This window comes from Molossus molossus, unplaced genomic scaffold (assembly GCF_014108415.1).
Source record: "Molossus molossus isolate mMolMol1 unplaced genomic scaffold, mMolMol1.p scaffold_m16_p_13, whole genome shotgun sequence".
Taxonomy (NCBI): Eukaryota; Metazoa; Chordata; class Mammalia; order Chiroptera; family Molossidae; genus Molossus; species Molossus molossus.
The window spans coordinates 55053678-55080203 of NW_023425348.1; the positions used below are offsets into that span (position 1 = coordinate 55053678).

At 35.3% G+C, this 26526-nt stretch overlaps 1 protein-coding gene across 6 annotated transcripts in view; it reads left to right on the top strand.

The window, feature by feature from the left end:
* Positions 1 to 26526, top strand: part of USP47 (ubiquitin specific peptidase 47) — a 102656-nt gene that overhangs the window by 66572 nt on the left and 9558 nt on the right. For all 6 annotated transcript variants that reach the window (XM_036259255.1, XM_036259256.1, XM_036259253.1 and 3 more), the window contains 12 exons: positions 780 to 875; positions 952 to 1104; positions 4433 to 4600; positions 6668 to 6799; positions 7239 to 7315; positions 7863 to 7918; positions 11250 to 11362; positions 12148 to 12252; positions 14792 to 14999; positions 18068 to 18183; positions 20461 to 20580; positions 22675 to 23452. In XM_036259255.1, the coding sequence (XP_036115148.1) occupies positions 780 to 875; positions 952 to 1104; positions 4433 to 4600; positions 6668 to 6799; positions 7239 to 7315; positions 7863 to 7918; positions 11250 to 11362; positions 12148 to 12252; positions 14792 to 14999; positions 18068 to 18183; positions 20461 to 20580; positions 22675 to 23452 (2122 nt within the window). The remainder of the gene's footprint in view (positions 1 to 779; positions 876 to 951; positions 1105 to 4432; positions 4601 to 6667; positions 6800 to 7238; positions 7316 to 7862; positions 7919 to 11249; positions 11363 to 12147; positions 12253 to 14791; positions 15000 to 18067; positions 18184 to 20460; positions 20581 to 22674; positions 23453 to 26526) is intronic.

Consider the following 26526-nt stretch of genomic DNA (forward strand, 5'->3'; position numbering starts at 1 on the left):
AAGTGAAATTTGGGTTGTGCAGTCTTAAATGTTGGGTTAACTAAAATTCATTCTTTGATTGTGAAAAATTATTGATCAAAGTTTAATTTTATGCCCACTAATTCTTCAACAGTATTCATACTAAGTTTCTTGCTTCTGTCTTAAGGCTGTATGGAGAAAAGAACCACGTGGTACACTAGGTGAACAATCCAGGAGCTCTCATTACACATTTTCAAATGGAGCAGTGTCTGACATGCAGTGAGAAGATTGCACAGTGTTTTTCAACCTTGATCCTAGTGCAGTGGTGGATTACTGATTGACTCTAAATATAGTGATTAAGATGATTATTAGGCTTTAGTGTATGGATAGCTTGAATTCTTCAGGGTTCTGTGTTATTCACTGTATAGTTTTAAAAATGTCTCCTTTTATAAGAAGATTGAAATTATACAGGTAACTGCTTTTCTAAGAAGTATGGAATTACATTTTAATCTAAAGACTGAGGATTTTTATGAGATTATTTAGGCAAACACCACTATGTAAAGTCAGTAAAAATTAGGTAGAAATGACTAACTGATGTGCAGTGCTAGATCTCATACAGAATAAAATAAGTAATTATAATTTTTGTTCAGTTTTTATAATATTTTGTTCATTTTATTTTCCTTTTTGCATTTTGAGTTTCTAATTTTCTAGCCATTCTATTTATAAGTATTTTCATAATTGCAATGTTTTTATATTCATGACTTTGTTAATATTATATTATTATGTAATTATGAAATTTGTTTTTGTTTTTTTCTTATTAGGAAGAAGCATTGCATGCATTTATTCAGCCAGAAATCCTGGATGGCCCAAATCAATATTTTTGTGAACGTTGTAAGAAGAAGTGTGATGCACGAAAGGTAGATGCCATATAGAAATTAAAACGAATTACCTGAGGTAATAGTCAATATTTAATAGGTCCCTCTTTCTTTTTAGGGCCTTCGGTTTTTGCATTTTCCTTATCTGCTGACCTTACAGTTGAAAAGATTTGATTTTGATTATACAACCATGCACAGGATTAAATTGAATGATCGGATGACATTTCCTGAAGAGCTAGATATGAGTACATTTATTGATGTTGAAGATGAGGTAAATGGTTATTAATTTTCTTATGTCTTTAATTAACCATTTGATTATTCATGTTTAAAAAAGCTATTTGGAGTAACTTAACACTGATGTTTAGACTATTTTCTTGACGGAAGCTTTTCCTTTCTTATTTTCTAATGCCAAGTCTATGAAAAGAATCAACTTTTCATAAGCCTTTCCTATCCACTATAAATTATATTTCAAATATTCTTGCTTGATCAAAGTAACTTATGGGATTATTTGAAAAGACATAAAACTCTGGAATTATTTTTTATTTTGAGAGATAATCTTATATTTCATAACGTTCTCAGTTATCGAAACAAACCAATCTAGAGGTGGGCTGCACTTGTGGTACATAAACAAACATAACAAATATATATGGATGAATGAACAAGCAAACTAAGTAGGATGGCCTTAATTTCTTATATTTGTCTTAGTGTCTTTTTCAGAATTAAGTTTTCTGATATATTCTCATTTAAGGTTTGCCTGCTCTCAAATTGGCTAGATTACAGAGCTAGAAAAGGAAACCTGATTTCCTTTTTTAATTAGTATTTTTATTGAAACTTTATTTAAATATGTTGAGAATGGGACTTTGAACTACACAGGTTATAATGCTTATCAATTTCTTCCACTCAGTGACCTCAAATTCTCTGGTTTCTCTCTCCTTATTTAGTTAAGGATTCATTATGGCCCACTGTATTCTTTCTTTTTTTAAAAAATCCATTTTTGGTTTTTCCAAATAAAGCACTTTTTTATGTATTAATTTGAGAGAGGGAGAGAGAGATTGATTTGTTGTTCCATTGATTCATGAATTCATTGGTTGATTCTTGTATGTGCCCCAACCGGTATCTAACCCAAAACCTAGGCATATCGGGATGATGCTCCAATCAACTGAGCTACCCAGCCAGGGCCGTTCCACTATATTTCTTTTGAAACTAATAATATTTCATTATGAGGAAGGAATATTTACAATTATTTAACATAGTTGTTAGAGTGATACATCTTTATTAAAACTGTCATGAAGCATTTTTTCTCATTGGAACTGATTACTATAAATATAAAAATGCCTTTTCCCAGAAGCTCAAAAATAATTTTAAACAGTCATCAAATTTTACCCCTGGCCTGTTTGGCTCTGCGGTTAGAGTGTCCACCTGCGGTCCAGAGAGACCTGGGTTCAGTTCCCGCTAAGGGCACGTACCTGGGTTGCAGTTTGTCCCCGGCCCTGGTTGGGTTGTGTGGGTGGCAGCCACTCGATGTGTCCCTTTCACGTCGATGTTTCTCTCTCTCTCTCTCTCTCTCTCTCTACTTCCTCCCACTCTATCTGAACAAAAAATGGAAAAATGTCCTCAGGTGAGGTTAAAAAAAATAAAAGAAAAAACATTCATCAAATTGTATTTAGTGCTGTTAAATACTAAAAGACAGTGTGGTATAAAAGAGCAACCTTTCTGAGCCTCACTTTCCTTGTCTGTAATGTAACAATAAAAATTGCTTTTTTTTTTTTTTTATCCTCACCTAAGGGTGAGGACATTTTTACACTTATCTTCAGATAGAGCGGGAGGGAAAAAAGGAGGGGGAGAGAGAGAAACATCGATGTGAGAGAGACACATCTAGTGGTTGCCACCCACATGACCCCAACAGGGGCCGAGTACAAACTGCAACTGAGGTACATGCCCTTAATGGGAACCAAACCTGGGCCTCTCTGGTCACGGGCAGACACACTAACCGCTGAGTCACCGCTAGGGCACTCTTTGTAGTTTTTATAAGAAGAGAGTACCTTAGATAAAGTAGATGTTCATTGAATGATACCTGTGACGAGGTAACATTTTGAAAGGTTTAATTTAAAATAATATCTCAAGCCCTGGACAGTTTGGCTCAGTGGTAGAGCATCAGCCCGTGAACCAAAGAGTCAAGGGTTCAATTCCAGTCAATGGCACATACCTTGGTTGCAGTTCATCCCCAGCCCTAGTCAGGGTTGTATGGAAGCAACCAGTCAATGCGTCCTCATGTTGATGTTTCTTTCTCTCTCTCCCTTTTTTTCCCCTCTCTCTCCCTCTCACTCTATCTGAAGATAAATGGAAAAGTATCCTTGGGTGAGGATTAAAAAACAATAAAAATGCAATAATATGTCAATGCTCTGGTCAGTTTGGCTCAGCGGTTAGAGTATTGGCCCATGGACCAATGAGTCATGAGTTTGATGCCCGTCAAGGGCATGTACCTCAGTTGCTGTTTGTCCCCGACCCTGGTCAGGGTCCTGTGGGAGGCAACCAGTTAGTGTGTCTCTCTCACATGGATGTTTTTCTCTCTCTCTTTCCCTCCCTCCTTCCCTCCCACTCTATCTGAAAATCAATGGAAAAATATCCTTGGGTGAGGATTAAATAAATAAATAAAATTGGTTTTCACCTCCATTTTTCCTTGAACAACTAAAGGGATGAAGAGTATATGTTATATGCAGTTTTGCTACACAAAGTTCTTGGCAAAAAAATGGTGCTTATTTTATATTGGTTGGTTAATTCAAGAACTTATATGCAGTGTCTTAGAGAAGAATTCTTAAATTATTTAAATAACATCTTTAGGTATGTATATAAATAGTAAAGGAAAGGGGGGAGAGTTGTTTGAGAATGTCTAAAAAGTAGATTTTTTTCAACTTAAATATGCATGAAAGAGATTTAAAAATCACAAAAGCATGGAAAAGTATGATTTGCTGTTGTTACATTTCCAACTTCTATACACAGAAGTATAAAAATTTTTAGGGTAGATACAGTGTCTTGCTTTTCTTTCTAATTGTCTACAATACCTAGCACAATGATAAACTGAATGGAACTTTTTGTTCAAGAAAAGGTATGATTATTTTGGGGGGATATGAGAACAGAAGAAGCTCATTTTGGACCTTAAGTTCTCTGCTTTTATTGATTTTGGTGAAAGAAATATTTTTTTATTATTACTTTGCAACTATAAACATAAATGGGGTTTTAATACAATTCTGAATTTGTGTGTGTGTGTGTGTGGTACGTGCCCCTAGTGGGAACCGAACCCAGGACACTCTGGTCCTCAGGCCAACGCTCAACCGCTGAGCCAAACTGGCCAGGGATTATTATTGTTGTATTAGAATTTTAAGGACATTAATGTAAATGCTTTTAAAATACACTTTTTTGTTCATCTCATTTTTAAGTAACTTTTTAAGAAAAGCTAAATTTACTTAAAGTAAAAGATTTTTATTAACAATAATATCTTAAATTATGTGAAAAAGCAGCATGTAGATAAAAAGTTTTACTTGAGTATATATTTTTCCTTTATTTAGTTTATGATTATAAGATGATTATGTTTTATTAAGAAATCTCCGCAGACTGAAAGTTGCACTGATAGTGGAGCAGAAAATGAAGGTAGTTGTCACAGTGATCAGATGAGCAATGACTTCTCCAATGATGATGGCGTTGACGAAGGGATCTGCCTTGAAAGCAATAGTGGGACTGAAAAGATTTCAAAACCTGGTCTTGAAAAGGTACCTTTTATAGTTTGTGGTTTTGAGTTGAAAGAGAGAATAATGTAATCTCTGAGCTGATATATGTAATTCAGTAGCTGTGTCACTGAGAAGGTTCTCTTTTAAAAGAAGTTTAATTTTTGAAAATTAAGACTTTTTATGCTTTGTTTTTTTAATGTACTTATGTGGTTATAGTTAAACTTATGAAAAACTACTTACAGGTGGGAATATTAATTTCTGGGAGGCTGAACTGTGATTATGTAAGTGAGGTGGGTGATAGTATGGAAAGGGTCCTAGTAATCAGGACTTCTGCCTTGAAAGTTGCAGCAAGCCTCTAAATCTATCTTAGAGTTTTCTCATATAGCAAAATGAAAACATTAGATCTTTTGATTTTTAAAGTTCTAGATGGAGCCCTTTATCAAACAGTTAGTAATAGAACTGATCTTTTTAAGGTAGGGGAAAGACAAAGCCCTCAGCCAGCTTCCTCTTCACACCCCCAGCCCTATGTCAGCCCTAAAGGTACTTAAAAAATGTTATAGTTCCAATGTTACAATTTTAAAACTACAAAATTGGATAATCTCTAGGATAGAATTTTTTTGTTACTGTGTCAATGATTTTTAACATTTTATCAAACCATTTCTTTCACATTTATATAATCTGCTATATTGAGGGGAGAATTACAGATCAAATATCTTGAGTTCAGACTTAGAGACATATTATATATACAATGTTTGAAAGTGGAGTTTCACTTGCATAAATCTATTTTTAGACCGAGATTTATATTCTCACCACCATCACCCTTTACCTTTTAAAATTATCTATTTCAGGGCAGATAGATGAGTGTGAATTGCTATTTAAAATGAATAAGGTAGGAGATGCATTATAATTTAGTATAAAGAATATTACATTCAAGCAAGTATTGGTACACTGTGGCTGAAGAGCAAAAAAATCCTCGTGCCTGTTTTTCTGCATATACAACTCTGTCTTTTTTCCCCCTCGACTTAATGAAATAAGTAGGACTTCCCTTACAATGTGGAATAGGAGTGGTGAGAAGAGGGCATTCTAGCCTTGTTTCTAGTCTCACAAGGAATGTTTTCACTCTCTCATCTTAATTATGATATTGGCTGTAGGTGTTTTGTAGATTTTCTTTACCAAGTTAAGGAGGTTCCCCCTTCCCAATTTGTTGAGAGTTCTTATCATGAATGGGTATGGGATATTGTCAAATTATGTTTCTGGGTCAGTTGATATGATCATGTAATTTTTCTTCTTTAACCTGGATTACATAGATCAGAAAGTTTCAAATAGTGTGCTGTAAGAATTTTGAAGACATGTAATACCTGAGTGTTTAGTCAGGGGCACTGACCTCTTTTCCCTTAGATTGTCAAATAAAAAAAATGATAACAACCAACACAAGAGCAGTCCAGTGTGAATGAATCAAGATCATACCTTTTTTTGTTTTTTTGGTCAGATTGGCAAAAAATATATTTTTTGGTATGCCACAGAATTTTAGTAATTAGCTTATGTGTGCCATGAGATGAAAAAGGTTGAGAATTGCCGACATAGATTGATTTTCTAATGTTGAACCAGCTTTGCTTTGCATACCTTAGATGTGTCAAGTCGGTAATCACTATATCACAGATATTCCATACATTAGATGTTCCAAATCATTATATCCTTCAGCTCCTCTAAAAAGATAATAGAATCATATTTGAATAAAAAACAAAGTTATTTGGGATTTCTTGATCTTGACTTCACATATTAGAATAGTCTTATATTTGGCACTTGTTTCTAAAATTTCAGACTATTATTTTCTTTTTTACATGAATAAATAAATTACATTTTGATATGCATAATTCCAGAGGTTATAGCATAATTAAAATGTGAAGGAATACATTGAATAAAACTTGTGAAACTTGTGATATATAAAATTATATGGTAACTTGCCATTTTAATTATCTTAGAGGAAAGTTGACCTGCAATAAATATATAGAACAACTAACATGTTACTTCACTATGTATTAATAGAGAATAGGAAATAAAAAATAAGTGTTTTTCCTCTTATTGAGTTACCTTTATTTTTTCCCTTAGAATTCCTTGATCTATGAGCTCTTCTCCGTTATGGTTCATTCAGGGAGTGCTGCTGGTGGTCATTATTATGCTTGTATAAAGTCATTCAGTGATGATCAGTGGTACAGCTTCAATGATCAACACGTCAGCAGGGTAAGGAGGGGTTCTTTAAGGTTATTATTCTAAAACACAAGAGTAGGGATGTTTCTATCAATAGTAGGGTTTATTGAAATGGGGGATTAAATGTGTCCAGTGAAGCATTATAAGACAAATATCAAATCAATCTTTTGTTTGTGCTTTCAGTAAATTTCTTGCTTTGTTTATTGTTATTTCTTGGTTTTCTTTTGTTTGGAGCTTACTGAGTCTTTTCAAAGATAGACTCCCAATTTTCCTTTTGTCCTGAGCCTTCATGTGGGCTGTTTAGGAGCATTAGAACTGATTGGTCACTTGCAGGCACTGATTATGATTGAATTTTGTGAATTGGTATGTGTGGTCCATTTAACTCTGAGGTTAAAAATTTGGTTACGTATTGCCATAAAGGTAATGGTGTTACAGATTTTTCCAAAAAATAAATAATGTAACAACTTTTTAGATAACACAAGAGGACATTAAGAAAACACATGGTGGATCTTCAGGAAGCAGAGGGTATTACTCCAGTGCTTTTGCAAGGTAAATAACTTCATAATTTTTAGTGTTTACAAATTAATTATAGCTTCTCAACATTTTTCACCATTAAAAGGGTTTAATCCAGAGGTTGGCGAACTATAACCCATGGGCCAAATCCAGTCTACTTCCATTTTTGGAAATAGTTTTATTGAAACATCACCATACTCATTTGAAACATTGTGTGTTGATCTTACCCACTGCAACAGCAGAGTTAGGTAACTGCAACAGAGATTATACTTTTACTGTCTGGCCCTTTCCAGAAAAAAGATGCTGACTCCTAACTTAACTAGAGTAATCATTCTAGGACATAGATTTTTTAAAGACTTTACTCTGATAACAAGAGGGAGGTATAAATGTATCAGTAAAAGCAAAGTAGTTTTGTTTTGTTTTCCTACAATGATTTAAATTTGAACCTGTTCAAATGCAGTTTTCATGATTTTCTAATTATTTTAGACAACAAAAAATATTTTAAATAAATATTTGATGCTGGGAAATGGAATCTTTACAATCTCCTTTTTGTCTCTATTAATCTTTTTTGTATTTCAACTAGCTCCACAAATGCATATATGCTGATATATAGACTGAAGGATCCAGCAAGAAATGCAAGTATGTTAACATAGACTTACTTGGTTTTAATCTGTTTCTTTTGCAAGTTTTGCAAACCCAGATAACCACTTTTAACTGATAGAATAATAAATTTTTTTTATGCATTTAAGAATTAATTATAAAGACTGTTATGAGATAATACCAACTGGTAAAAACACTTGGGAGAAATGAACTGTTTTTTGTTTTTTTAATACATTAAGGGGCAAAACTTACTCTACATTGAATAAACCTGGTATTTATTTGCCATAAGATTGTATTATATGAAGTTTGGTTTAGTGGTGATAACCTCCAGACCTGTGTAGCAGTCATAATTCAACAGCTGCATGTCCCAGACCAAGTTACTTAACTTTCCAAGTCTTACTTTCCGCATCTGTAGAATGGGGATAATTATGGTATTTTATAGGGTTGTTAAAATTAAATAACATATTTTAAGTATTTGACATCATGTCTGGTATATAATAAAAACTCAAATTTAGCTATTATTATTGTAATCTTTTTGGATATTTAGTATCTACGTGCTTTAAATGGGGACCATAGATGAAGTAAACTTCCCACTTCGCACTCTAGAAATGTTCTTAAGAACTAAAGTTAAATATCTTTGCTGTTCACTTTAAAAGCAAGTAAAAGTCTTATGAGTCTAGTATGCTTCTTTTATTATAATTACTATTTTTTTTATCTTCACCTGAGGACATTCTTTGCTATCTTCAGATAGAGCAGGAGAGGGGCGCGAGAGCGAGAGAGAGAAACATTGATGTGAGAGAGACACATCGAGTGGTTGCCCCCATACAACCCCAACCAGGGCCAAGGACAAACTGCAAACTGTATGTGCCCTTAGTGGTAACCAAACCCGGGAGTCTTTGGTCCGCAGGCTGATGCTCTAACCGCTGAGCCAAACCAGCCAGGGCAATTATATTTTAATTTTATTAAGAATTCCCCACCTAGCCAGTGTGGCTCAGTGATTGAGTGTCGACCCATGCGCCAAGAGGTCGCCAGTTCAATTCCCGGTTAGGGCACATGCCTAGGTTGTGGGCCCAGTCCCCCTTACTCTGACTAAAGCAGTATTGCAAATAGGTAGAGATATGTGTTTATACATGAACATAGTTATATACATAGATGATGTGGTTATGTTCTTTTTATAATTAAAATAATATATTCACTCATTGATTTGCAAATATTTCCTTTATTTAGAAACTTCTGTCTTTTCACCAACAGTATAGTTCAGGGTCTGTCATATAGCGGCTTTTCAATAATTTACTGTAGGATGAATGAAAAGAAAGGAAATTAAAACAAAAAGTCATTTCAGAACAGAGATTTTAGAGTAGAAGTAATCATTCAATATAACCCCAAAATAATTTGTCCATTGTCCTAGCTACCTGGAGGCAGAGCCAGGATTGTAGTTCATGTGTCCTGTTTGGTACCCAGCATTCCAGACATTTTCAATAAGTAGAGTGACAACTCAGCTTTCCTTTATTCACTCCCAGCTCTAGGTTTGTGATGAAGCACCAGGGGGCGCTATATGACATGGAATTTTTTCTAATGTTTTTATCAATTTTTTTATTTTTATTTATTTTTATATTTTTTTTATTGATTTTAGTGAGAGAGGAAGGGAGAGGCAGAGAGAGATAGAAACATCAATGAGAGAGAACATCGATTGGCCATCTCCTGCATGCCCCCCGCTGGGGACTGGGCCCACAACCTGGGTATGTGCCCTGACGAGGAATTGAACTGGGAACCTTTTGGTGGTCAGTGCTCAACCACTGAGTCATACTGGCCAGGCTTTTTATTTATTTTTTAGAGAGAGAGGAAGGGAGAGAGATAGAAATCATCAATGTGTCTCTCTCTCACATTAATGTTTCTCTCTCTCTCTCTTCCATCCTCCCTCCCTCTCACTCTATCTGAAGATAAATACAAAAATGTCCTCAGGTGAGGATTTTTTAAAAAGTGACATTATGTGAGAGAGAAATATCTATCAGCTGCCTCCTGCATGCCCTCTACTGGAGATCCAGCCTGCAACCCGAGCATGTACCCTAACCGGGAATTGAACCGGGACCTCCAAGTCCATGGGACGATGCTCAATTTACTGAGCCACACCTGCAGGGGAACATGGAATATTTTTAGAATTAGAGCTCATTTCTAAGAGCAGTAGATTTTTACCTTCCACATAGGCATGATTTTTTAAATATAAATTGTTCTCATTTAATGTTTAATAACCATTGGCTTTATTAAACACTGTCATAGTCTTATAATGTCACTGTTTTTCTTATCCTCACCTGAGGACATTTTTGCATTTATCTTCAGATAGAGTGAGAGGGAGGGAGGATGGAAGAGAGAGAGAGAGAAACATTTATGTGAGAGAGAGACATTGATGACTGGTTACCTCCCACGACCCCAACAGGGGCCAGGGGCAAACTGCAACCGAGATAAGTGCCTTTAGTGGGAACCAAACCCGGGACTCTGGTCCACGGGCTGATGCTGTAACTGCTGAGCCAAACCAGCCAGAGCATAATGTCACTTTTAATATGTTTCTTACACATGAAATTCTTTGATTAGAAGGCAGCTAAAAGACTGCTTTGAGCCCTGGCCGGTTTGGCTCAGCGGTTAGAGCGTCGGCCTGCGGTCCTGAGAGACCCGGGTTCGGTTCCCGCTAAGGGCGCGTACCTTGGTTGCAGTTTGTCCCCGGCCCTGGTAGGTCGTGCGGGTGGCAGCCACTCGATGTGTCCCTTTCACATCGATGTTTCTCTCTCTCTCTGTTCCTCTCTCTCCCTCCCGCTCTACCTGAACAAAAAAAAAAAAAAAAAAAAAAGACTGCTTTGAGAACAAAGGGATACTTGTATTAGGGAATAATACAAATAAATAACATTTGTAGTAGTAGCAGCAGCAACATGTTTATTACATTTTATTATATCCTGGGTAATAACTGTGGGGTAAATGTTAGTAATAAACAGAAGAAACCAAGGTCTGGAGAAGTAAACTTGCCCAGGTCACATAATGGTGATAATGGCAATTTAAAATCAGAAATAGTTTTATTTTCAAGTTTTAGAGAAGTTTTTTTATTCTAGAAATCTTAATCTACATAGAGTTTTCCTGGAGCCCAATACTATTATGGATAAATATGTGACTCTAAAATATGAGACCTAACCATGTGTTACTATTAACTACCTCTTTATCCTTGTCTGGAAAAAGCTCATATTTCAGTTGAGAGATTCATGGAATTGAGATATATTTTGATGAGAGCTTTAGTAGAATTGTATACAATGGAAACCTAGTAGAACAAAAATAAAGGAAGCTCAATTTTAGTGACACTCTCTTACCCTGTTTTAATTATTAACAGAATTTCTAGAAGTAGATGAATATCCAGAACATATTAAAAATTTGGTGCAGAGAGAAAGAGAACTGGAAGAACAAGAAAAGAGGCAACGAGAAATTGAACGCAACACATGCAAGGTTAGTTTTTGTAATTTTACTTTTAATTAAATAGTGCTACTGCAGTTAAGCAAACTACAGTAGCACTATTTAATTAAAAGTAAAATTAATTAAATAGTGCTACTGTAGTTTGCTTAACTGCAGTTCTCATAATTAACTAATTTGGTTGATTATATAAACAATTATGTTATGATCATTAAGGAGTGTAACCAACTATAGTACTGAGGTAAGATATGATTTTGAAATATGCATTAAGGATCACTAACATGTAGTGATAATACTCAGAGCTGGTGACGCTACAATAAGAGGAGCATTGTCACATTCTGCTACAAGAGGAATAACTTTGTAAAATTTCTGTGTAGACATTGAATAGAATTTATCAAGAACCTTATGCAAATTCATATTATTTTATATATAATTCTCTTAAGGAAATACTACCTAATAAGATCATCACAGATGCTGTAAAATTTTGACCTCAATGACATTCATCACAGTATTTTCCAAACTAGGTAAAAATTGGAGACAACCTGAATGTATATCAGTAGGGGAATGATTATATAAATTGTGATATGTGCTTAAAAAGAAAATACACTTGTTAAAATTAATGTTTTAAATTTCTTAATAACATGAGATATAGTCACTATTGATTACTAAGTAAGAAAAAGAGACAGCAGAGAGAATGATACCATTGTACATTTTTAAAAAAAATCATAGTTTTTTAACTATTAGGGAAAAATGCTGTCTACAAAAAATTAAGCTTTAACTTATGACCTGCTGAGTTGATGATGGTATTTTATGATTTCTAGATAAAATTATTCTGTTTGCATCCTGTGAAACAAGTAATGATGGAAAATAAATTGGAGGTTCATAAGGATAAGACATTAAAGGAAGCAGTAGAAGTGGCTTACAAGGTATGTTTAATTGCACTGTTAGCATTTAATTATTAATAGCTTAGATAATAGTATTAACATATTTTACAAACTTTTTATTATAGTTAATAGTAATATAAGCACTTGTAATAGTGTTGATAGCCCATTTAAATCATGTGTCTTTTAAAAAGTACAGTTAATACTGCTTCTTTGAAACATAGTTGGTTTTGAATAAATACAAAAGTATTTATTATTCTTTACATGCATTTAGCAGATATTTATTGAGTGCCTACCATATGAGACATTGGAGACACTAGCATGAACAAGACAACATGAGGTGTTAGAGATAACGGAGTGAACAAGACATGCTCACTGCAATTGTGGAGTTTATAATCAATTGGGGAAAAAAGACAAAAAATATTTAACCATTAAAATTTGTAAATATTTTATTGTTTAGATACTATAAAGTATATCAGTAGTATATTGAGATTATTTATTCTGAGACTTTCACCATGAGAAGGAGATAGCTATGCAAAAAGTTGGGGAAGAATAAGTAGAGCTAACAGCCTGTGTAAAGACTGAGGTGAGAAAGTGTATGATCAAGAAACTGAAAAAAGGAGCATTATGTTTTGATTGTCTTGAATGAGAAAAGAGTAGCATAAAATGAAATTAGAGACTTTATAGGAATGGAAGTTTGCGTTTTGGAAGGTTATTAGTGGGTTTTGAAAGGCAAATAGAAAGGGAAACATTATTTAACCAGATTATTTGAAATACAGTTTTTTGCCTTTTTCTATAAACGTTAACATCATTTGACTGAAATTAAACAGTCATTACCTAGAGAAAAAATTGTGTACTACATTACTGTATTTATAATTATATTTGAACCAATGAAAGAACTAGAATTAGTACACAAGATAGCTGACATTGTTTCTCCAAGTGATTCAGCACAACCTGCATCAGAATCGCATTTCTGTGAAAAAACTAATTCCTGCAGATAAATCTAAATTTCTATGTTGGTGCCTGGGAATATGCATTTTAAATAAGTACCTCAGGTGATTTTTAAGCATGCTAAAGTTTGAGACCTACTTTGTATTAGGTACTTGGTCCTTCATAGGAATTGGTATTGAAAATTTATAATATGTGACTATTTTAATTAATGTCACTGTCCCTCACTAAACTGTAATCACTTACAAGGGTAGAGAATGTTCTGGCTTTGTTCACGTTTGCATTTTTATGCTGGTATATAGGAGAGTAAAAATTATATAATTATGAGAAAGAATAAATGGAAAAAAACAATAAAATGGATGGATGGATAGCTCTGGATTCACTTTTTTAAAGTAAAAATCCTTTAAACATGCAGACATCATATTTGCACAATCATAGTTAAACCAAATTAGATTAAAATGGACAAAATGTCTTAACAGTTTTACACAGTAAGGGCAATCAGTGATAGCAGTAAGGGTAGTTTACTTTCCATTTGTTTTTAATGCAGGAAGAAAAAAATATTGTTTTAAAAATAGGAAGTAGCCCTTGGCCGGTTTGGCTCAGTGGTTAGAGTGTCGGCCCATGGACCAAAGAGTTGATTGAGGGTTCAATTCTGGTCTAGGGCGCGTAGTTCAGTACCAGGCCCTGGTGGGGGTTGTGTGGTAAACGACTGGTTGATATGTCTCATGTTGATGTTTCTCACCCCCCTCCCTACACTTCCCTTCCACTCTGTCTGATAAATGGAAAAGTATCCCCGGGTGAGGATTAAAAAAAAGTAAAGTTTACAAACATGAAGAATCAGACAGACAGAGAAATAAGTTAATCTTATGTACCAAAAATAGAGCTTATCTTTGGGGATGAGAGAAAGATTGAGTAGAGGTCAGGGGGAGCATAAAGTTACAATCACAAAACTTCAGTGAGGTTTCTGTATTTCTCCAGGAGGTTCATTTCCACTTTAACAAGTGTTGCATCCAGGGCATGCTATCTACTAGTGACATGGGCTAGACAGAAATTTTATGGTGGGAATTCCTATGCCCTGAGCTGTAGGTATTCTGGGAGCTAATCTTGAAGGGGATGATCTGAAAAGAGTAATGGGTCAGCACTTGGGAGACACAGAAGCTAAGCCTTTATGGTAGCTCTACGAGGCATGCTGTCCTGTGCTTAGGAAGATGGTTACATGAACTACCTTCTTCAAATTGGATTAAGAAAACAAAAGATGCATGTTCTAGTTGGTGGTTTTCCCCTTTTATGCTTCCAGCTTAGTGGTTATAGAGCAATCGCTTGTAATACGTTAATTTTGAGTCCATCTGAAGTTTTAGAATGTTAACTTTTTAAAAACAAACAATGTCTTTAAAATATGTTAGTGCATATGTTGTATGATTGGAGGGATAATGAAATATGGTTATTTAAAAATAGCATTTATGTTGTGTCTAACTTTGATTTCTTTGAGTTTTGATGCAAATCATAAACATGAATTTTGTTATTTGTTAGGACCCATTAAAAGATGTTCTAAAAGAGAACTCTAAATGTGACTGCAGTTACACACCAGACTAAAATATTATGTATTTTTCTTTTTGGGTTTTTTTTTTTCTTCTAGATGATGGATTTAGAAGAGGTAATACCCCTGGATTGTTGTCGCCTTGTTAAATATGATGAGTTTCATGATTATCTTGAACGATCGTATGAAGGAGAAGAAGATACACCAATGGGACTTCTACTAGGTGGAGTGAAGTCAACATATATGTTTGATCTGCTGTTGGAGACAAGAAAACCTGATCAAGTTTTTCAGTCTTATAAACCTGGAGGTAAGGAATTTTGCAGTATTTTGAGTAGTACTGGACTTAAAATGTTCTTAGAGTTTTTTGTTTGTTTGTTTGTTCATTTATCTTTATTGTTGAATGATGTTCCTCATTTTTCCTCCATTGACCCCCTCCTCCCCACTCCTGCCCCCCTCCCGTCTTTTCCCACACCGCTGTCTGTGTCCACTGGTTATGCATATAAGTTCTTTGGTTTATTTCTTCCCACCCCCTTCCCTTTGAGGTTTGTCAGTCTAGCAACCAATTTGTACTTCTTAATCCCTTCACCTTTTTCACCCATTCCCCATCCCCCCTCCCATCTGGCAACCAACAAAATGTTCTCTGGATCTATGAGAATGTTTCTTCTGCCTGCTCATTTTGTTTGTAGATTCAATTGTCGATAGATATGTATTCATTGCCATTTTGTTTGTTCATATATGTTATCTTTTTCTTCAAAAAGACCCTTCATCATTTCATATAATAACAGTTTGGTGATGATGAACTCCTTTAACTTTTGTCTGGGAAACTCTTTATATGGCCATTGATTCTAAATGACAACTTTGCAGGATAGAGTAACCTTGGTTGTAGGTTCTTGCCTTTCATCTTGCCACTCCCTTCTGGCATGCGAAATTTCTTTTGAGAAATCAGCTGACAGCCTTATGGGAACGTCCTTGTAGGTAACTAACTGCTCTCTCACTGCTTTTAAGATTCTCTCTTTGTCTTGAACCTTTTGCATTTTGATAATGATGTGTCTTGGTGTGGGCCTCTTGGGGTTCATCTTGTTTGGGACTCTCTGTGCTTCCTGGACTTGTATGTCTGTTTCCTTCACCAAGTTAGGGAAGTTTTCTGCCATTATTTTTTCAAGTAGGTTTTCGATTTCTTGTTCTCTCTTCTCCTTCTGGTACCCCCAAAATGCCAATGTTGGCACGCTTGAAGTTGTCCCAGAGGCTCCTTACACTCTCCTCATTTTTTTGGATTCTTTTTTCTTTTTGCTGTTCCGATTGGGTGTTTTTTGCTTCCTTATATTCCAAATCGATGGTTTGCTTCTTGGCTTTACCTACTCTACTATTGAGTCTATGTAAATTATTCTTTATTTCAGTTAGTGCCTCCTTCATTTCTGACTGTGCATCCTTCATTTCTGACTGGTCCTTTTTTATGCTCTTGAGGCCCTCACTAAGTTCGCTGAGGTTCTCACTAAGTCCATTGAGCATCCTTCTAAGCAGTATTTTGAACTCAGCATCTGTTAGGTTGTTTATCTCCATTTCACTTAGTTCTTTTTCTGGGGTTTTGTTCTGTTCTTTCATTTGGGACCTGTTTCTTTGTCTCCTCATTTTGGCTGCCTCCCTGTGTTTGTTTCAGTGTATTACTTAATGAGAGGTATGGGGCTATCTGAGACCAGATGCTGCTTGTTTGAAAGAATTTAGGAAAACCTGAAGCAGGATCCAAGACAGGTCAATCCTATGGTTAAGCAACTGGCAACAGCTTGGGTGGGCCTGAAAGTTGGGTGGGGCTGGGCCTCAGGGAATTACCATAGCCGGGCAACCAGTGTGAGCCAGGTTGCTGGAGTCCCAAATAAGCCGCCCCAGGGAAGGGCTCACCAAAGGAACAAAGGCCTCTGACAGCAGTCTGTCCTGGAGAAAGCCCCCTCTCCAGCCCTTGCTCCCCTGCCAAACAGCCCAGTTCTTCCCTGTATGTCTCTGGTGCCCCTCAAGGTGCCTCCCCTCCAAGCTTAGAGGGAGTGAGTCCGATAAGTCCATGTGCGCGGGCCCTTTAAGAGGAGCTGCCTGGGGCTCCAGCCGCTTCAGCCTCCCTGAGCCTCAGTTCCCGCTGGTTTTTCCAGCCAGAAGTTATGGGGACTTCTCTTCCTGGCACTGGAACCCTGAACGGGGTACCTGGTGTGGGACAGGGACCCTTTCAGTCCTCAGGGAGGACCTTCCCAGCCGCAGGAGCCTCCTGATTTTTATCCGCCACACGTGGGTGTGGGACCAGCCCATCTTCCTCCGCCCCTCCTACCAGTCTGGATGCGGGTGCTGCTTTAATTCCGTAGTTGTAGGCCTTCCATTCAGTTTGATTTCAGGTGGTTTTGAATGACTGTGGTTCTGTAGTTTAATTGTAACTTTGATGTGGTTGTGGGAGGACTCGATACCGCGTTTACCTACACTGCCATCTTGACCGGAAGTCCTTAGAGTTTTTTTGTTTAATTTTTTATATGTTCTTGAAATGTTTTATATGTTCTGAAAATAATTTTGATAGGTTGGAAAGTCACCAGCATCAAGCTTGGAATTAAATTCTAGATTACTTTCAAAGAGTTATACACAAAATTTAAAAAACAAACAATAAACTTCCAGCTTACAGTGTTCAGTGGGATTTTTATCCTTCATTATTGAATAATCCTCCCCCACCCCTCCATTTATAAAGAAGACCCTGGACCAAAAAACATATTCCCATAAAATCTTAGAAGTAGAGTCTATTTTTCAGGGTCTCCTTGAAAAGGTGGTTTCATAACCCATCACTGCCAACATTTCAAATTCTTCTCCATCCTCTTCATTTCTGCAGGTCCTGGGGACATCAGCTTTTTCTGTTTTTATTAAATCTGTCACATTTCTCAGTATATGAGGGTTTGTTTGTTTTTCTTTGAGACTGACCTGGAAAGCAAAATATTATGCCCCTAGCTTTTACCCAAATTCATCCCTAGAGACAGTGTTGCACATTCAAAATGTTCTAGTAATCACTATATGTAAACTATAACAAATAGGGCTCTCACCGCTGACCAAACCAGCCAGGGCCAAAGCATGTGTTTTTAAAATCACATTTTAACTTTTGTCATTTGTAAAAGAGATCTAGAATTTTTATTAGGCTATTTTCCATATCTTTATATATGTTTGAAAGTGACAAAAAGTGAAAGAAGTTTTAACATGTGTCATACATGTGTAACATATTATACATCTACCATTTTGATAACCAGAAAAAGTGTTCTTTGCCATCTGTTAGAAAAACACTAAAAATGTATTACTCGTGCGAAATACATTTTTAAAAATAACCTCCAGTTATATTTTTATTTTTTCCAAATGTGACAGAAGTGATGGTGAAAGTTCATGTTGTTGATCTAAAGGCAGAATCTGTAGCTGCTCCTATCACTGTTCGTGCTTACTTAAATCAAACAGTTACAGAGTTCAAACAACTTATTTCAAAGGTAAGTTTTAAACTTGGTTAGTGAATAATTTTGAGTGCCTGCTCTGTACAGAGCACTATGTGATATCGTTGTGAATAAGATAAAGGAATCAGTATTTACTGTAAGGAGCAAGTATTTATAGCTAGGAGACAACTGTGGTTAGGAGAGGACACTTCAAATAGACGAAACAGATTGACCAAAGTGTCAAGGTAAGAAAGTATGGGGCAAGTGTATAAAACAGTGACATGTGTGTTTGTCCTGATCATTGTAAAATACATGCCTAGAAATGTAAGTTTAGTTATTTCATGGAAGATTTTAAAATAGTGAACATAAAAGTTTGGGCTCTATTTGATGTAGGCAATAAGAAGTAGGTTTTTTGTTTGCTTTTCTAAGTATGACATTGGTGTGATGAGCTCTACTATAGAATGGTAAGTCTACCAACACTAGGCTAGTGTTCCAAATAGATTGATAGTGTTCCAAATAGGTGTCAGGAATGTAGATGAGGAGGTTGTAGAAGTAATTCAGGTGTAGGCATATGACTAAAAATGAGAAAAATGAGGTTTAGATTATAAGAATGATTATATAAAGAGAATCTCTAGGATTTGTGATTGGTAAATGTTGGGCTAAGGCAGGAACACAGTTGACCTGAGGAATTTCAAACTTGGGTAACCACAAAGGTAGTATTAATATTAGGAGAAATAAAAGAATAAGGTTGGGGAGAAGATTTGACAGGGAAGGTAATGGATTAAATATTGGCCACATTATATGTGAATTAATGATAAAGAATATAACATCATTCAGAATTTATGAGCTGGAAAACATTTACATTTCTTTGGACAAAGAAATGAGTCCACTGCAGAGAAATAGTTATCCTTTCAAGGCTCCTGTACTCTATAGAACATTGAGCACACGAACACAGGTAGACGTTTGCAGCGTTCCTAAACTCCAGGTTAAGATCCTTTGATGTAGTGGAAATTGTACAGAACTCACAAGTCAAGAAGTAAAGTCCAGTTTTTAGTCATTCATCTTATGGTGGTCTTGTCTTTTATCTCACCCAGAGTTTTAATGCCTCTTTTAACAGGTTGTTGTGAATGTTAATAAACACTGCTCTTTGAAAAAATAAAAATTGTAAAGTATTATATAAAAGCTGGGTTTTAATTATTATGTTCAAAAAACGACTTCTAACATTTTTGCCAAAGTAACAATTAGAGAAAACAAATCATATTGTGAAGCCATATTTAATGATTAAATTGCTCATAAAAAGACTATATTACTGTAATTGCTTTGTATTACAGTTTAATCTAAAGTATAAGCACTGAGGTAGAATACAAGAGAAACAAAATTCCATTCCCTGAAGAAGCTAATAATTTTGTTGGGAAAAAATATGTCTGTAGAAAATAAAGCCGTCACAAAGCATTGTATCAAGAAATATGGTGTTTAAACTAGACTGCCTAAGAATTCATTATCATTAGTTGTATTGAAAACCAGTTATAATTTTAAAAATGGAAATTATTTTAATCTATTCATTTTATATGAAATTCATAAAATAACAGAAAATTAAGGACATGGAATTCTAAAATAACCATAAAATTTACCTACTAATTTAATGTTGTTTTACACAAAAGAAAATTGGTTTATTAAAACCGTTAACTATTCACAGAATACAAAAGAATCCATCAAAAGTCAAGAAGTTGAACAAAAGAGGTGTTGATTTGACATCAGTCTCAAAGAGTCAGTTATTTTATTTCTTTGGAAAAAAATTTCTTCATTTACTTTGCAAGTTTGAGAGGAATAGAATTTTTAGTGAAAAATTGTTACCTTTAAAATACTTTCAGAGCATACATTTATATTCTCCTAATTTATAGCATAATTAATAGATGAGACTAATAATTTTCCCTAGATCTTTTTTTATATAGAAATATGTTTTTATTGATTTTTAGAGAGAGAGGGAGAGGGAGAGAAAAAGAGAGAAACATCAATGTGAGAGAGGAACATCAGTCAGCTGCCTCCTGCACACCCCCTCCCTACCAGGGAGCAACCCACAACCTGGGCATGTCCTGACCCAGAACTGAACCTATGACCTCTTGGTGTATGGGATGATGCTCAACCAACTGAGCCACATCAGCCAGGGCTCCATAGATTCTTTAAAAAAATTTTAAACCTCTACTAAGATTATTTTTTTCTTAATTTCTTTCTGCTGTTTTTAAGAACTCAGCATTGTCTTATTTTCTCATATTTCCAAGTGAAGCAGAATTATTCCTGAAAGAGTACATTTTTATTGAATTGCTTTCATTATAGGCTATCCATTTACCTGCTGAAACAATGAGAATAGTGCTGGAACGCTGCTACAATGATTTGCGTCTTCTCACTGTGCCCAGTAAAACCCTGAAAGCTGAAGGTTTTTTTAGAAGTAACAAGGTAACTCTATTTTTACATTATTATTTTCTATGCTGGTAATAGCAAAATGAAATTAAGTTTAACATTATCATCCCAACCTCTAGAGCTGTCTACCGTTTAAATTTTCACATCCTACCAATAATTACCTTCCTTTGTAGTCAGGTCCGACCTGGCCTCTTTCTGTCCTCTGAATCAATCTTGCTGGTTCTTCTCTTTTCATATTCATGAGCTACCCCTACTTGGAGTGTTCTTTCCTTCTCCCTACATTTTTTCAAGCCCTAGATTAGTCCTGCCTCTTTTATGAAGCCTTCATTACAATTTCTATCCACAATGATTGTATCTCTGAATTTTATTTATTCTTGAGCTTCTCCCATAAAGTAGTACATACTTCACTGTGAAAGTCAGATGCATGCCTGGTACAGAAAAAATTATCATATTGGCTTCACCCAACATTATTCTCTTTGCCTACTCATTTATCTCTGTTTAAAAAGAGAAAATTGCCTGGCCTGTGGGCCTGTGGACCAGAGAGTCCCAGGTTCAGTTCCCGCTAGGGGCATGTACCAAAAAAAAAAATATATATATATATATATATATATATATAAAAAGAGAAAATTGATGTGGATCTTTTGTTTCATCTCTTGTTATCGTTATGTGTTTCATTATTTATCATTTTTTTCTATGTATTTGTTCCTAATGCCATTGGTTTACTCTGGATAAATTGCACTCAGAAGTTTCCTTGTTTGTCATCTTTTATTCATTGCCTTTTCCAGTCTCATTCATCTTTGTCTTTTATCTCATTTAACCATTTTAGTATTGTTTATTAATCCAGTGTGTAATTTTTATTTTCCTCTCATTTCTTTTAATACTTATATGTGGTGTATTTGTGTAATCTACCTTATAATACTGGTTTAGGGTAAAGACTGGAAGAGATCTATTTCTTTCTTTTTTTTTTATCCTCACCCAAGGACATTTTTGTGTTTATCTTCAGATAGAATGGGAGGGAGAAAGAGAAAAATCGATGTGAGAGAGACACATCGATTGGTTGCCACCCACACGACCCCAACAGGGGCCGGAGACAAACTGCAACCAAGTTACGTGCCCTTAGCGGGAACTGAACCCAGGACTCTCCGGTCCGCGGGCCAAAGCTCTAATCGCTGAGCCAAACTGGCCAGGGCAAATAATGGTTATATTTTTATACAAAACTCAAAACTTCAGATTTATGTATATGTATTTTATTTTTTAAACTTTATTATGGAAAATTTCAAGCATATACAGAAGTAGAGAGAATAGTGTAATGAACCCCCATGTACTTATCACCCAGCTTCTATAATTATCAACTCTTGTTTTATCTATATTCAGCCACCTACTTCTTCCAGATTATTTGAAAAATACCCCCAGCATCATATCATTTCATCTATAAGTAATCTGACTACATATCTTTAAAAGATGAGAATTCTTTTTAAAAACATAACTATAATTACATTATTACACCTAAAATAACAGAAATGTCAATGTCAACCAATATCTAGTCAGTGTTCAGATTTCCTTGATTATCTTATAAAATTTTTATCTAATAGGATTTGTCTGTTCAAACCAGGATCCAAATAAAGTCCAAAATATATCAAGTCTGTTTTAATCTAAAGGTTCACCTACATGTTTTTTGTTTCCTTGCAGTTAATTTTCTGTAGAACCAAGTCATTTGTTTATTAGATTGTTTTTCTATATTCTGGACTTTGGTCTTGCATTCCCAAGATGTCTTTATACATGTTCCTCTATCTATATTCATGCTAAGCTTTGATTTCCTAAAGAGCAAGGTATGGATACAGAAATTCCCTGAACATGGACAACCCAATAAATAAGATACCTTGTGTGTGTGTGTGTGTGTGTGTGTCCATCTGTCTTAGCACAGTTTTATGGCTAATTATAAAGACATATGAACATAATATTTATTTTGTATAATCTCACAAAACAATGCATATGTCTTTTAGAAATATTATCATCCCAAAATGTATAACTTAGTATACACTGTCTGGTATTGACATGATATCATCCTTGTGATGAATGAGAATGTCACTAAAATTAATGATGCAATATAACTCTTTTGACTTCTCTTAGGTATTTGTTGAAAGTTCTGAGACTTTGGATTACCAGATGGCCTTTACAGACTCTCATTTGTGGAAACTCCTGGATCGGCATGCAAATACTATCAGATTATTTGTTTTGTTACCTGAACAATCCCCAGGATCTTATTCCAAAAGGACAGCATACCAGAAAGCTGGGGGTGATTCTGGTAATGTGGATGATGATTGTGAAAGAGTGAAAGGACCTGTGGGGAGCCTAAAGTCTGTGGAAGCTATTCTAGAAGAAAGCACTGAGAAACTCAAAAGCTTGTCACTGCAGCAGCAGCAAGATGGAGATAATGGGGACAGCAGCAAAAGTACTGAGACAAGTGACTTTGAAAACATTGAATCACCTCTCAATGAGAGAGACTCTTCAGCATCAGTGGATAATAGAGAACTTGAACAGCATATTCAGACTTCTGATCCTGAAAATTTTCAGTCTGAAGAACGATCAGACTCAGATGTGAATAATGACAGGAGTACAAGTTCAGTGGACAGTGATATTCTTAGTTCCAGTCATAGCAGTGACACTTTGTGCAATGCAGATAATGCTCAAATCCCTTTGGCTAACGGCCTTGACACTCACAGCATCACGAGTAGTAGAAGAACTAAAGCAAATGAAGGGAAAAAAGAGACATGGGATACAGCAGAAGAAGACTCTGGAACTGACAGTGAATATGACGAGAGTGGCAAGAGCAGGGGAGAAATACAGTACATGTACTTCAAAGCAGAACCGTATGCTGCAGATGAAGGTTCTGGGGAAGGACATAAATGTATGTACTTAAAAAGGAAAATACTGCTCAAACAGCATCAGTTTATTTAAATTTTTAGCTAAGAGTTGGGTACTTTATTTCAAATCCACCTGTAACTTCCTGGATTATAAGATTTTCTCTATCACCTTAGCTTTCATTTTCAATGCAGTTATAGTGAACAGGGTTCTTAGACCTGTGAAACACATTAGACCTAGGACAGTAATGATGTCAGAACTCTGGTGAAATAAGTTCTTTTTTAAAAAGAATATTGTAAAAATGAAATAATTATGATAAAAGTACTAATTTTAAAAAGAAATAGTTTAAAAAGTAAATAATATGCATAAAAAAGGACAGACACTTTAGAAAATTCTATACTCATTGTACTGAATGCCCAGGAAATTTTTTTGTGTATCCCCTCCCTTTCCACCACTTCTAATGCAGACAACTCCCTTCTCTCACCCCCTACAAAGTGCATAACTAACTAGGAAAGTCAGAGAAAGGAAAGGTGCTTTTGTGTTTTTAACTAATTAGGTCCAAATAACATCGGAAATGTGACATTTACACATACATCTTGCAGAAGCTCAAGTGAGAAAATGTGAATTGGTGGACCCAAATGGAGACAGAGAAACTCTTATTATAGTAATGCTTTAAATGTCTATGGAGAGTTTTTTTTTTTTTAACCTCATAGGGCTCATTAACTAACATTGTATCATTTAGTTCTCAGTAGCTGTGTAAAATTGGTGTAGTTAGATGCTGTTCAGTGATGTAGAAACCAGCTCAAATAGGTTAAATAGTTTCCCTGAGGTCACACAGCTAGTAGGTCACACTACTGGGATCAAACTCAGGTTTTCTGATTGTATGCCTAGTATGCATTCTTCCACCGGTCACTACTACCTCTGTTCCTTACTTTCCTCACATCACAGTAAAAGAAAAGCAGCCAGTAGCTATTGTGCTTTCCTGTCATTCTCAACCATTCAGGGGCATTGGAGAAATTAAAACTAGCTCCTCTTTAGGGAAAGGTTAGAAAACTTTTAAGTGTTTTAAATTATGTGCTGAAAATTTTTATGATAGTCTTAACCTTAAGAAGAATTCAGGGGGAATACTTAGAATTATAGACTGAGGAATCTCATTTCCATCTTAGAATGGTTAATGAAATCTTTTAAAAGGAGAGTGCTGGCCACTTTAGCCTTTTTGGAAATTCATAGCAGGCTAATTTACCAGCATTCATTGAAATAATAAACATGATGATGAAGAGAAGCTACTTGCTACAAGTTATGTAGGCTTTCAGAAGCCATACAGAAGGCTTGTTTGAAATTAAAAAGTGAAAACTGGAAAGTGCCTTTTCATGTTAGAAAATGGGCTTAGAAATAGGGAAGTAGGGATGCTAACCAGCTGTTTCAGAGTGATGAAATGGCAAGGTACAATAGGTACTCTTGGTGACACTCTGTGTACTATGTAGACAATTCATTTAGGTAATAACCAAATTACCTTTAAAATAATGGTCTTTAAGCTGTTATAATCCAAGAATTGTTTCAAGGAGTAATTATATACCTTTCTCTGAAAATACTGTTCCAGTTGGACCTAGTTGTAGTCTGCAGGCACTTGAGTATAAACAGGAAAGTAAAGGTAATAAAAATGTAGTGCATTTGCACAGAAATTTTTTTGTACAATTTTGGTTACCACTTCACTCAAGAATACATAAAAGAAAGAAAAAAGGAAACCCTAAAGATAGTTGCACTGTGAAGAGACTAAACTCTTTAGTTTGAAGAGGTAGACAAGAAAAATGGAATGATGGTAATCTCTAAATAAAACTATAAAATAATTATACCCAGTCAATTGCACTAACACTTTTGTCAGGGCTATGTTAAGCATTTTACATAAATTGACCCACAAACACATTTTTCGTTATAAATACTATTTTATAATCGAGGTAATTGGAGTACAGAGAAGTTAAGAAGTTAGAGTCACAAACTATATGAGGAGAAGCCAGGAGTTCATTCAGGCCAGGCCATCTAACTCTAGAACCACCTGCTCCTAATCACCATGTTGGACTATGTCACTAATCAGCAAGCATTTGTGTCTTCCTCTGATAACATCATTACTATGAGTTAGTTATGAGAGACACCAAAATGGCAATAATAGCTTATATTTGAGTATGCTGTAGAATTTATTACATTTATCGTAAAAATGATCAGCAAGACTAGTGTAACGATCCCACGAGAAAACAGGCGCTGAAAGATTAGATGACCTATCTATATAGCCATTTATCAGACTAAAATGGTAAAACTGAAATTCAGCCGTTGGTGTCTGCACTTCTCTCAAGAAATTTAGTACCTTCCTGGATAGTGTAAATAGAGGCTTGTTTTCTGTCAGCTAAATTATTACTATTTGAACACTCTTTACAGCTTACAAATGAACATGTATTACCTTGTTTATATTTTCATCTAATTGGTAGTTATGACATTTTCTATAGTGGACCTATATTTAATAGCCAGGACAACAGTAAATGAACATTAATTTATTTTTAAAAATCCACTAAGAAAAATTCATCCCCAAAATTGGGATGACCTGAGAACATAAACCATTAGTGTTATTAGGGCGTCATCCTTGACCTTTGATGTAAATTTCACTGAAAACCAAGGCTGCCCTAGAGAGAGCCTTAGGCCTGCAGGGGGACCATGGGCCTGTGGCAGCATAGCAACTATTATAGTCTACACTGCCTATTATAAAAAAGACAAATGAGTGAAGTTTTTGCTTTTTACTAGACTATAAAGACCAGAGTAAATAGAAACATTCCAGAAATATGCCCATAAGTGGCTCATAAAATAAAGGACAAAAGATTACAATAATAAGCATTAGAAAAAAGATAAAGGTCATCAAAGATCATTCTATTATAATGCCAAGAGAGTGTAAATTGAAGCATGGAGGAGGTGGGAGTTTCCAGTCTACTAAGATACTGTTCCTGTTACAGTCCAGACACATCTTCATATGCTAGTCTTAACATATTTTTTCCTAGCAGAAATCCCAGAACTAGATTTAGTAATACAATTTGAGATAGTTACTAATATATCTGGCACTGTGCTAAAAGCATGATA